The sequence below is a fragment of the Pholcus phalangioides genome, unplaced genomic scaffold (assembly GCF_987345545.1).
Source record: "Pholcus phalangioides strain wild (caught in Gottingen) unplaced genomic scaffold, Ppha-v1.0 ptg000003l_1, whole genome shotgun sequence".
In the NCBI taxonomy this organism is placed as follows: domain Eukaryota; kingdom Metazoa; phylum Arthropoda; class Arachnida; order Araneae; family Pholcidae; genus Pholcus; species Pholcus phalangioides.
The window spans coordinates 27,309,399-27,323,375 of NW_028301596.1; the positions used below are offsets into that span (position 1 = coordinate 27,309,399).

General features: G+C 36.5%; 1 protein-coding gene across 2 annotated transcripts in view; it reads right to left on the reverse strand.

Annotated features, from left to right (window-relative positions):
- Positions 1–13,977, reverse strand: part of Sos (Son of sevenless guanine nucleotide exchange factor) — a 530,159-nt gene that overhangs the window by 82,178 nt on the left and 434,004 nt on the right. For both annotated transcript variants that reach the window (XM_089247363.1, XM_089247362.1), the window contains one exon: positions 9,206–9,323. In XM_089247363.1, the coding sequence (XP_089103489.1) occupies positions 9,206–9,323 (118 nt within the window). The remainder of the gene's footprint in view (positions 1–9,205; positions 9,324–13,977) is intronic.

The following is a 13,977-nucleotide window of genomic DNA, read 5'->3' on the forward strand; positions in this document are numbered from 1 at the left end:
TTGTGATTTTCGTAAAAATTCGGGAGATTTAAGAACTTTTCGGGAGGTCGAGCAATGAAGCTAAAATTCGGGAGATTCCCGAAAAATTCGGGAGACTTGGCAACTATGGTATTATCTCACAGGGTTTCTTTTTCCCTTCACAAAGAAGCAGCTACAGTAGTGACACCATCATGCTAGGGGCAGGTGGTCCTATAATCCAATAAAGACACCAGCTGTCCTTAAAGGACAAAGACTAGTGTATCAGTGGTTACATTACCTCACATACATTTTCATTTTCTTTCCCATAAGAAGTAGCACATCTCCTACTGTATATCTCCCAGTCTTAATATTCAATAGTTGTTTTTTTATACTTTCACACACACACTGTTAAGCTCAGTTAATCCAGGGTCTACTGTATAGTAGTAACAGATTTATGAAAAATAATCAGCTATATACAGGGTGATTATAATTTAAGATTTGATTCCAAAACTATACAATAAGTACTGATCAGAATGACTTGAAAATTTGCATGGATACTCCTGAAGCAATGGAAGTTTCTTTCGCAAAAGAAAAAAGTGCAAAATGTGCAAGTAGATGATGCTGTACTTGGCCAGCAGTATAAATCTATTTTGTGCAACCACATCATTTCGGCACTTCCGCAGCATCAGTGTGTGGATAGAACTTCTATCAAGATGCACATTGCAATACCAGCAAAGCAGCTGCTGTAGACCCATTTTGACAGGATGCACCTTCACCCTTGCAACTTCTGGCTGTGGGGGTACCTCAAAATGTTATAAACAGTGGTCACATTGCAAACTTTTGGTGAATTGCAATCTCCAGCACATCCCCTATATGTTAGAAGTTCCTTAGGAATATTAACGGGGGGGGGGGGGCACGTTTGGTTTAATAAAGCTGAATTGCAAGCACATCCACATTATGACTATGGCATACTCTGATTCCGTTGTTGAACAAGAATTTTTGTGCTTTCAACCTCATAGCCAGAACACGCGGTGGACAACATATTTAACATTTCTTAAGTAAGTTGTAGTCATTTGTTCAATTACTTCGTTTTTTGTGATGTTTCCATGAATTATAAAATCGTGAAATGCTATAATTAAGGTATCATTCTGCCATGACTGGCTATCGTTTCCATTCTGCGAGCAAATTTCCCACATGTTGGATGATGTCATTAATTTTACATTTTTAAGTATTTTTTCCCCTTTACCAAATAAAATTGCATTTTTTCAGGAATATTCATGTCAATTTTCAAGTCATTCTGACAATCACTCTTTTTTTACAGTGTTTTGAAATCAGAACCTTAGTTATAATCACCCTGTATATCGTAAATCATCGTTAATTAATCTGCATTATTTATGCTTCATTAAATGCATTATATTCACCTAATTTTTATTACTTTTTGCAAAATAGCTACGTAATTAAGTATACTGAAAGTAACTGGAGAAAACCCTTTATATATTATATGATTAATAATAACATTAAAAGAATTTTCAAACACACAGTAATCCATTGAGTTAAGCAAAAAATAATTAAATGGCAAAAGTTGGTTTTTGTTAAAATTTAATAAATATTTAATGATTAATTAGCATGGGAATAGTGTTAATTACATTAATAAACATTTTATTTTAGTTAATTATTGGAAGTTTGAATGATTTTTCAGAAATTTCATTGTTTTTAAATGTTAGTACCATTTAAAACAAAAAACCGGTTTAAACCATAAAAAACCCGGTTTTTTGGTTTTTTAAAAAAAAAAAAACGTTTTTTTTACCAACTCTGACTCCCACCCCTTTTCAAAATAAAACAACTGCACTGCCTTTTGTTATCAAACATCTTTTTATCAGCTTGTATTTTGTTTTTGATGTTTCAGGCTCTTGACACCTTGTTTGAAAGAGCGGCTGTGATAAAATATTTCCCACCAGTCTATTTCAGATGATTTTTGCTTACTGAGGGCACTATTTGCTGTCTAGAACAGAAGCAGTTCAAATGGGCTAAAATTTTTCCATAAGTTTTCAATATTTTTATACTCGGAAAGAAATTGTTGAAATATGGGAGAGAATTTCGGAAGAATCTAAACTATGTTTGCGATTCCGCACTCATTATTTGGCGAGATTGGCGATCTTACACTCGTTATTTGGCAGTTTCTAAATTAGCATTTTTAATTCAGCGGACATTTGATTTTTACTTCCAGAATGGAAATTTTTTTCACGAAACATCGGGATTTGATGAATTAGCAATCGACTACAGTAATTTCTGCTGCTTCCAGCAGCGACTTTTTTGAAAACGGAAACTGACTCACATTTGCGCTTTAAAGCTGAAACACCATTGCAAACCACCTTCAGTTGCACGATCACAGATATTATCGGGATTTCGCGATGGAAAGCCTGATAGTTTAAATAAGGCAATAGTTTAAGTACAGTGGAATAAAACGTCTTCTCCTTGGAAAGAATCGTTTCGCAACAAGCAGGAAAAAGAATTTTCCCGGCATACTGCAGCAAAATTCGCTATTTGGCGTAGAAAAATACGAAAATATACTATTGGAGCAAGATGTTAATTTTGGCGCAGAGTTCCCACCCCTGATACATTGAAAGAGCACTGCATTACAAATATCTTGGAATTATTATTCTGGCTAACCTCAAATGGAAAGATCATACTGATCAAACTGTAAATAAATTACGATCAATTACAACAATGATGTATAAATTGAAGATTCTCATCTCATACCAAAGGTTGAAAAAGTGTTTTTTGCATAGGTGTGTTTCCACATATTTTATATGGAATAGAGAAGTTTGGGGGGGGGGACATATAAAATCTATACTATAAATCATCTTTATGACTGCTTTCGATGTGACGTTCTACAAACCAACAGTTCTTATAAGTAACAGAAAATTTATAGAGTATCATTAATCCAATTTAATATATGTCAACTTTATTTTCATAAAGTTTTACTATTCATGTATAAGAATCCACATTGGTACCCCAGAGTGAATATACAAAGAAGCACTATGAGATCACAACATCTATATCATATACCATTACCTAAAAAAAACAATTTTCAAAAAATCATGTTTTTTTCCTCCAAGAATATGTAGAGAATTTGGTGATATTATTAGACAGCAGTATATGTTTAAGAAGGCTATAAAAGATCGCATACTCGAAATAACAGATACTGAGAGGTTCGTTTCATTCAATGGTTAATGAATTTGTAAATTTTAAGGAGTAAAATTTGTATATATGTTTGCTGTAGGAAAATACTTCTAATGTATAACATCAGACTGTAGTATAACATTTGAAAGCAATATATTTGGTGTGACATGCATGCAGCTATTGTAGTAGAATATACCTTTGTATGTTGGCAAAAATTTTTCTATGTACCGTATATACTCGTGTATAAGCCGAGTTTTTTTGTGGAAAAATTTGTTCCCCAATTGGGGGCGGGGGGGCGGGGGTCGACTTATACTTGGGTCAGGTTTTGATGAGAAAATATTGACCCCTAACAATCAGTAGTCATTTTTGTAGCAGTGTTCGAGAAACTGGCATTATTGGTATGGGATATGATCAAACCCCAACAGAACTGATAATGTCAAAGCCGAGGCAAAGAAACCGAAAACATCATTGATTGGTGGTGGCTAACGTTTATTGTACAGCCTTTAGATGTGAGCATCAAAAAGTCTCTCGAAGACTATTTGAGGAATTTGAGGATCAAATGAATGAGTTCCGATGATAAAGAAACTAGATAAAGTGATACTTTGAAGAAACTTGACATTGGCCTAGATGGGTACATGAAGCGTTTAATTCTGTTTCAACCGAAATTATCGTCTGATCCTTGAAAAAGTGTTGCATTAGCAATGTGATGGACCGAACTGAAGATATCCTCTTTGAAAGTGGCAATGGCGTTGAAGATAAAAAACAAAGATGCTGCACCCCCTATGATGATCTGATGGATTACCATGATCTTGGAGACTTAGAAGAAACAGATTAAAAAGTTTGAATCATTTTCTATTGTAAATTTCCGTAAGATATTTTTTCATTTTGCATGAAAATGTAAGAATTTTTCTGTGAAATGCACGAACTTTTTCGGGTCTGCTTATACACAGGTTTTCAATTTATTGCGGTTTTGGTGGTCCTGAAGTGGGGGATCGGCTTATATACGAGTCGGCTTATACACGAGTATATACAGTAATTTACTAGTATGACACTTGGAAGGTTATTCATATCCTTTTGGGTTGAAAAGTGTTCATTTATAATTTTTTGTCTGTTTTCTCCATTGTGCTGTTTGTTCAATAAAAAAAATTAAAAAAATTAATAACTAAAATAAAAACTTTGTCACCTGTTTTCCCTCTCCTGAAGCCATCTGATATCAATATTTTGCACTAAAAAATCATTGAAAGCTGAAGCAATTCATTGGTATTGCTACTTTCTGTGCAAGACATGAAAGTGCAATGCAGTAAACTTCTTCACAGGGCAATACATTTTAGTGAATTTTTATAATAAATTGATCAATTACAATTTTTTGCAGCAAATAAATACATAAAAACACATTTTCTGATGGTATTAACAATGTTGATGCAGAAAAGATGACAATAAAAGCATAAATTAGATCTCACATTAGGATAATTTTGCTTCTCGATATAACTATACTCAATATAAATATACAAAGATATATTTTCTTGGTCTGCAGAACATCGTTATATCGAGGGGTTTCACTATATTAAAAAACTTTAATTTTTGACAAAAGTAAGTGTTCATTTTATTGCTATTCAAGGGAACATTTTTATTATAAAATTCAACTATTAGTGCAATTAAATATGAAATTTCAAATGTATAATTATTTGAAACAGCAGACATGAAAAAATTCAAAATAATAATATGTAAGTCTCTAATTAACACTCGTTGGTTTATAGAAGTTAGGGTGATGTTCTCAAAACTTAAGTTTCATAAATGATAGAAATAAATCACTGCATATTCAGTAAAACCTTGAACAGTCGTCACCTCATCGAAAAATTATGACTGCTTAAGCGGAGTGACGACTTAAGTGAAGTGCCGTCAGTTTTAATGTGCAGTATTGTGAAAATCGTAAAAATTTAAAGTAATATTACATTTATTAAAATATGAATTAAAATTATATTAATACAATTTATAGATTGCAAAAAAAAAAAAAAAGAATTTTTTACCTTTTTTTAGAGCTCTTGTTACTTAAATTATTGTTTTAAAATATACTAGTATACTTTGATTTATACTAGTAATTTTTAATTTAGACTAATCAGAGCAACTGTTAGAATAGTTTGATTTTCTTCACAACAGAAATACTGCACATCAATTTTACGTATAGGTGAAATTTAATTTTAGTGTTTCATGTCTTTATCATGAACTACTACATCTTGGTAAAATTTATCAAGGTAATCTTTCACATACTAACTACAAGGTAATCTCGAACACAGAATCCACAGAATCCAGGGTCTTGTGGAGGGCCCGGGGTAGAGAAAAGCACACATTAGTAGACCTCAACTTTGGAAAAAAATGTCTGGTTTTTCAACAAGGATAATTTGTTTAAATTTGGAGCCCTAAATTAATGGGGCCCATGCAGAAATCAGGTCTTGCTTGAACATAACTTAATGTTTCAAAAACTTATTCGGCAAATGAACTTCCCAGGTATAACTTTCATTACTTGAACTGTTCCGTTTTGACACATAAGGCTTTTATGGTGACTTTTAATACAAATACAACGCCACAACAGGCAAATTGCCCAACGAGGTGGCTGACTTGAGAACATCATGGATCCCCGAGCCATTTTTTGGAGGCCCTACCTACTACTGTTACACCACACATGCACCCCGCCCACACAACCCCCCACGAATCGGTACATGCGGGAATGTGCGTGTACGTGTAGTGAAACCTGACGTGAAGTTTTTTGTTTCTCTGTAATGGTTGTTATGTGTAGTGCTGCCATCTGCCACCAGTTTTTCTAACTATGAGTGAAGTGTTATGATTGAATGATTTATCGTTGTAGGACTGTTGCTCTCTGTGGCGAGACTTTTTAACGGGGAGATCGGCTCGCATTTGCGCCTTGAAGTTGGGAACCACAGAAAACTTCAGCCGACCACCACTGTGGGGTTCGAGCCCGGATCCTCGCATCGCGAGTCCGTCACTATAACCACTCAACCACCACAGCGGCAAAGTGTATTTTTCTGTAGGTGGGTGGGTTTGAACCCATGTACCCTGAACCCATCCCATCTGTAACTCCGCATCTTACCAACCCACCACAACAGAACTAAATAAGTTTATGATAATAAAGCATATGATAATGCTGTTAATAAGCTATTTTTTAAAGGAAGCCATAGAAAGTATCTGTTCCTCACTCTCTCAAACTTTTCCATGGTAAAGAGCTAACGAAAATTAGCGATGAGTAAACGAGGGTTTAATATCATTGTTGTATACGAAAGCTGGACAAGTCTGAAGAAAAAAAACGACTTAACCAGAGTGACGACTTAACAAGGTTTTACTGTATTTTTATGTGCACCTCTATAAATTGAAAACCTGGAAAATAATTTCAATCTCTTGGCCTTCTGTTTTATGCAGGTTTCAATGTACTCATTACAAAATTATCAATAGCAGAAATAAGAAGCAATATGTTAAAATGGTTTGTAACCTCTTATTATAATAGGAAACAGGCTGTTAAAATGAATGAAAAAAATAAGCATATTTCAAGAAGTCAAAAAAGGTGTACCCACGAGGGTCATCATTGTTTTTGAATTATATCAATGATTTTTGTAAATTGAGGCCAAATGGCAAATCGATATCTTGTGCTGATGATACTGTGCTATATATTAAGACGGGGTTTACCAACATCAAAGCTTGTGCGGAACCGTTTATGGTTACAATGCTATTCCGCGGAACCCTTAATAAATTTTGAATATTACTCTAATATACAGTGTCCCAAAAGTTTGCATTTGCTCTGCGGAACAAGAATCCTCATTTGTAGTACATAAAAGTGTCAAATATATATATATATATATATATATATATTCGTGAGTGTGACCATATGATCCCTATTTTACGGGGCAGTATTATTTTTCATAATATTTGGCTGTTTCATCGTTTTAGTAAAAATGTTAATTTTGTCAAGATTGCTAAAAACTCACTTTGAAATTTTTAAATGAAATGTGAAATTTCAAAAAAAAAAAACCTTTCAAATTTTGAATTTGTTATCTTAACATGAGCTATGCACCGATGACAATGTCTGTTTTTTTTTTTCATTTGATCATCCAATATACATAGCTTCAGGATAACCAAAAAAATATTCATTTAATTTTTTTTTCTACAACCTTCATTTTCTGCACAATATGCATAATTATACCGTTACTTATACAGTTCACAGCCGATTCCAAACGGCTTTTATTGTTTCTCACAGAGAGGTTCGAACACCAAATGTTTAATGTGCAGACTTTTTTCAAAAGCAATGTGCTGTTTGATCATCATGGCGCTGTTTTTGCAATAGTCCCTTGTACTAGAAAAGGCACTCCTAACGACAAAAGAGGGTATTGAACACACAACATCTCTGAGCATCTTGTGGCACAGTTCGCAAGTACAGTCAAACCTCGTTAGTGCGTCACCGGGTTAACCCGTCACTCCGCTTACCGGGTCACTTTTTGAAAATCTCAATTGTCCTCTATGGGGTACTAATGATATTGAATTCATGATAATGCGTCACTCTACTCCGCTTAATAAGTCACTTTTGCGAAAGCACCCTTTCGAAAATTATCATTCAAATCCGAAACTCTTCGTACAATATACACGGAAGTTCGTCGTTCACTCTTGCTGTGTCAAAGATTTATTATACCTATAGCATTTCTCAAGCAGAAACCACTGAAGCCGTCTTCATTCCCCCATCCATACCTTTTCCTACAGGCTTGTTAACAGAATCCTTCTGTCAACATTAGGCTGTTTCTTGTTTGGGAATGGTTCATCAAGAATTTTTTTTTTTCAGAAAGTTGCGGTTTTTGGGCAGCATTAGCTGAAAAAGCAGTATCCATGGCAGAAATTCGCCAGGGGTTTTTTTTCCCTTTTAAGGTGAAAAAAATGTTTAGTTTATAGGGCGAATTCAATATTTTTGGCTGCTTTTTGACGTTTGAAACAAATCTTGGCTAGACGATTGTAGAGCATCTATTAACCCTGGTGTTCATTACAGAAAAAAAATCATGAGGTTTATTTTTCTAGTTTTCACCAGACATACACAACATAGTTTTCTGTGTCCGCTCTCATCCAACTGTCAGAATGTTCTCCAAATTTAAAAAAAATTCGTTCACCATTAAAAACAAAGCAGCGTTAGTGGTTGCGTATGAAAAATCGGGAATGAGAAAAGTTGCATTTGCTAAGATGAAGGGAATACCCCGTACAAGTTTAAACAGTATCCTGGTATCTAAGGAGTTTATTATTTCTGCAGCGCACGATGGGGTTACAAAGCGCAAGAGATTTCGAGATTCGAACTTTAAAGACATCGAATCCTGCTTGCTTGAATGGTTCAAGCAAGCCAAGAAAAACAAAAGAAATTAGGAATACAAAAGCAATAAAAAAAGTTGAGCTTGAAAAAAGAAGTTGCAATGTCTTGAAATGCACAATTTAGTAAGCTTACAAGAGGCAAAACAAAAATCTTCATTTGATAAGAAGGGAGAAATTATCCATGATGCAAAGTGAGGGAAAGACTTTCATGACCTTCAAACTCGCAGTGCCATGATCATCTTATCAGCACGATGAGAAAGAAGAGAAAAAAACAGTAGCCTCTGTATGAAAACATTTTTTGGCAGGGAGGTATAGAAAAAAAAGCACTATAACAGTACATTCAAGAGAAAAAAATATTCAAATTATATATGCACGGGATCTGTGGGGGTGAAACAGTACTGAGAGAGAGACATTGTACCACAGGTTTGAAATGGTCAGAGAGCACCAGAATAATATGTCGTGTAAAGGTGCCAGAACAAGTTTTAAATTAAATTAAAATATACTTAACACACTAAAAAATACATTGTGACATTTAGGTTGTGAACAAAATATTAAAACTTTAATTATTTATTATTTAAAAAAATTTCCATTATTTCATATATATATTCTATCACAATATTTCAACTTCATTTTTAGAAGTTAAAATATTGTGATGGGAAAATGGTGTTCATGACAATATTATATATGAAGGAAATTATACTTATCTTCTTACCAAAAAAAGGAACACAAGGTGGATTGATAGAACGCAACTTTTCCTGATACTTTTTGAAATGATCAGAATTGAGGTCTTGAGCTTCTTCCAATGCTTTCTTCAAATTGCATTTTACAGTCTGAAAAAAAATCAGGAAACAATCTTTTTTTATACATGGTGATATAAAAATGATAAATACGTAGTATAGTGCAGTGTTTCTCAACCACCGGGTCGCTGCTCAGTACTGGGCAGTGACATCATTCATACTGGGCCACAACTGATCTGCAGTTTTATATTTCCCTTCATTTATTTTTCATTAGTAGTGTATTTGACTGGACCTTCCACTTACAAAACAAATGAAGGGTAGCGGGCTTCCAAAGGTTGAGAACCACTGGTATAGTGGAGCCTTGATAACTCGACACCTTAAGGGGATTGAAAAACATGTTGACTTGAGCAGATGTCAAGCTAGCAAAGTTTAATTTCAGTTCACCTTTAATAATTTTAGAAAATTGTTTATGCATGTACAGGGTGTTTCACGAAGGACCATTAACTTTGAAAATAAATAACTCGGAAACAGTGATAGATAGAAGCATGAAAGCAGTGGTATATTTATTAAAAAACTAAGAATCTGATAAAGAAGCCGCAATACTTTTAGTTACAAATTAAGCCAGTAGATGATGCCGCGGCGGCATTACAGATTCCTATAAAGAGAGATCAGACACCGAGAACGATCAGTCGTCAAAAATTTCACCGTTGAAATGTGACTGCTATTAGCGTACAATGAAAGAAATTCCGGAAGTGATGTATTCCATGGAGGAACATGTGTTTATTCTGTTGGAGTATCACCGATTAAATTACAGTCCTACTGCTACAAGAAGTTTTCGAATGCAATTTCAAGTCGCAAAGGGCCCAGATGGGAAAACGATTCGTGAGCTACTGAAAAAATTTCGACAGACAGGCAACGTGCTCGATGCATTAGTCGGAAATGAGGGTCCCAGCCACTCCGTTGTTACACCTGAAAACGAAATGACACTTGCTGCAGTTATTTAGTGTGCCGCTGTGGTGGACGAGTGGTCATAATGACGGACTCCCATCGCGGGGATCCGGGTTCGAACCCCACCGTCACCGCAGTGGTGGTTGGCTGAAGTTGGTTTCCTGTGGTTCCCAACTTTGAGGCGAAAATGCAAGCCGATCTCCCCATTAAAAACTCTCGCCACAGAGAGCAACACAGCTACAACGATAAATTATTCAATCATTACACTTCACTCACCATTAGGAAAACTGGTGGCAGATGGCAGCACAACACATAACCAGCATTACACAGAAACAAACTTCACGTCAGGTTTCACTACACGTACACACACATTCCCGCATGTACCAATTTGTTAGAGGTTCCGCAGAGGAATATGGACGAGGTGCATGCGTGGTTTAGATCATTTGATCATTTTCGTTGCACCACGGTCATTTTCTGCACATGAGGGCTAATTAGACTGGGACCTACAATTTATTGCTGATTCCGAACGGCAAGCTTGTTTTTTATACTCGTCGAGAGGTTGGTGCGCTAACCCCTCGATGGGGGACTCCCTGCGGTAGCAATTTTTTGCTGCGGTCAAGTCGCCGTTTTTTTGTTGTACCCCTGTGTCAGGTAAGTTTTCTGACAAGGACGAATCGGGTATCAAACTTGCGACACCTCTAAACATCCTTTGGTACTTTAGGCGAGTATCTTATCGACCTGGGCTACTGCGCCCTAAGCGTGGTTTAGTAGTAGTAGTTATTGAGTGTCATCCGAATAAATCTGTCCGCAGACTTACAGCATGTACAGAATCCTGCGGAACACATTACACGTTTATTTCCGTACAGGATTCAATGCCAGCACCCCATACCAGTTCGAGATGAATGACAAGGAGATTCCATAGGCAAAAACTTATTGAAAATGTTGAGGGGGGGGGGGGCTCAAATAATGGAGCCTCATTTATATGACGCGACATATAACTGCGAAAAATGTATGACTGGAACTTTTTTTGAAAATTATCCCTTCCCTTTTCCACAGATGTTTCCGTTTCCCAAAAAAAGGTTTTGTAAAAATTCTGTCGTTTTGATTCAAAATTATGCTTGAGAAGAAAAATTATACTATCATAACATTACTGCTGCTATAGTCTCAAGCAATCTTACGGTACTCATTTCACGATTTAACAGAAAAAAATGTGTTATTTAAACCTTATGTGAAATGTCCTATACTTGTTTGTTTTGCTCTTTCTCTCTTTCGTTTTCTATATCTAAGCAAAAAGTAGATGTATCGAGTTCCGTTGCTGAATGAAAGATTTTTCTCTTAAAAGAAAGAACTGATAGTGTACATGTTTGCTATCAGCAGGGCCGGAACTAGAGGGGGAGGACAGAGGGGGCAACTGCACCTGGTGCAACGTCCCTTATGGGGGTGACTTGCCCAGTTCGAAATATCCTGTAATTGTAGTAGCAAACAACAAATGGAAAATTATCACAACTAAACTTTCGCATGAAAATATTTATTAAGTTCGGGCGTTAGTCACACAATTTTAACAGAACATTATTCTACATAAAACCCTCTATTCGATATTGAGAAAGGAACCCTCTCACTAGTTTATGGTCAGTAAATAATCAGTCTTTTATTTGCCGGTCGGGAAGCCGTGGTTGACTGGATCACGTCGATCATTTCCAGGGTGCCTCTCGGTTGAGGGAGGGACCAGCTCCAGGGGGGGCCTGTCGGTTGAGGGCCGGACCAGCTCGATGTTACGTTACTGCATGTACCTTTAGACGAGGCCAGCTGCTATGTTATTTTCCGTCCAACACCAACAATGAAGTTTTTTTCAACTATGAAGATAAAATAATTCGGTTCCGGACCTGCCAGAAAACAAATTCAGACACTTTAAACTATTTCATTTTGAATAACTATTGGATCATTTTCCCAGCCTAAGGCCAAATGATGTGGCAGCAAGACGGACAACCGTCCAACTAGAGGGTTTTAGTTTGAATGAACAAAACAAAGGAAGAGAAGAGTTAGCCAAAGAGGGAGGAATTTATACACCCATTTCATAAAATTTTAGGACCACACGTCCTCGCAAGGCCTTTTCGCCTCAACAAAAATATCTCATTTGCATACTCCTGCGTTAATAAATAATAAACATCACAAAGAAAATATCACATCGGAAATCTGGCAACATGACCCAATTCGGAGAGCTGATCAGACTCTCCCGACTATGTAAACATTAAACAAATAACACAAAAAGAAATTAAATGTTCCGACGGAGGTCTGCAGCCCCCCACCAAAAACAAGTGAGTACAACTCTATGTTTTCCACATAACGAGACTTGCAATAACTCCCCCGGGAGGTCCTTTAATGGAAATAAAAACATTTTTCAGGACGAACCCTTAAGCCTCGCCCAACCTACACAAAATCTGAACCAGAACCCTCCACAAAAATAGCAACATCGTCGTCATGAGGAAAATTAATTTATATGGGACATCAGTGGCCCGACCTCAGACCCGTTCTTGTTCGACAGCCGAAAGACCACACCTGCCGAACTAAGCAAACATTCTGGCCCTTACCGGTTTGCTGGCGGGTCCTCAAGTGGTTTCCGGTAACAGAGGTCCCTGGGGTCTAAAATAAGAAGGAATTTCCCACACAACGACAAGACCACCATTAACGTAGAGGGATCGGATCCCGATACGTTAAACTGACAGGAAAATTTAGGTGGTGGCAGTTTTAGATGGGAACAGAGAACACTGTCATAAAATTATCGAATGTGGGGACGGCAAAATCATGTTTGTCCAGGTCGACATAAATCCTAGTTACGGCCCTGGCTAACAGCATACAATAGTCCGTTGAATAATTATTTCAGTACCTTGTCAAAAGCCATTGAACTGGTCAATCATCTTAAATTTTATGGCTTTTTCAGTAAAGAATATAAATGAGAAACAACAGTTGATCCCGCTTACAACGTTCCTGCTTAGCTTGGAACGTTTTTACGCTTAATACGATTTACTTTCGTGTTCCATCTATCTCACAGGAAATCTCAAAATCTCACGGGAAATTAGGCGTTTAAAGCATTTTTCCGCTTACAACGTTTCTTCATGAATGGGTTTTTGAAAAAAAGGATGCATTGTATTTCAGTGACGAATTTTTACCAATAAAAATTATGTGATTCGATTGATAGAAATGATGTTGTTTTCCAAACACAAGAGTTTGAATTGAAAACGTTGATTAATTGAAGTATATACACGAGTGGGCCTTCGGCTCCGAAAGCCCATATCGATGTTGTTTCTTTGAATGGTTCGCACGCTGACACTTGTTGATGACCCAGCTTTGAAATCTGCAGCAATTTGCGGAAGGGTTGCACATCTGTCACGTTTAATGATTCTCGTCAGTCGTCTTTGGTCCCGTTCTTGCATGATCTTTTTCCCGCTGCAGTGATGTCGTAGATTAAATTTTTTACCGGATTCCCGATATTCACAGTACACTCGTGAAATGGTTGTACGTGAAAATCCAAATATCATCGCTACCTCGGAGATGCTATGTCCCATCTCTTGTGCGCCGACTATAACACCACGTTCAAACTCACTCAAATCTCGATAACCTGCCATTGTAGCAGCAGTAACCGATCTAGCAACTATGCCAGACACTTGTTGTGTTATAGGCGTTGCTGACCGCAGCGTCATACTCTGATTGGTTCCATATCTCTTTATTTGCATACGCATGCCTGTACCAGTTTTTTTGGCTCTTCAGTTTATATGGAGTTTTTCAGACGATGTAGAATGCA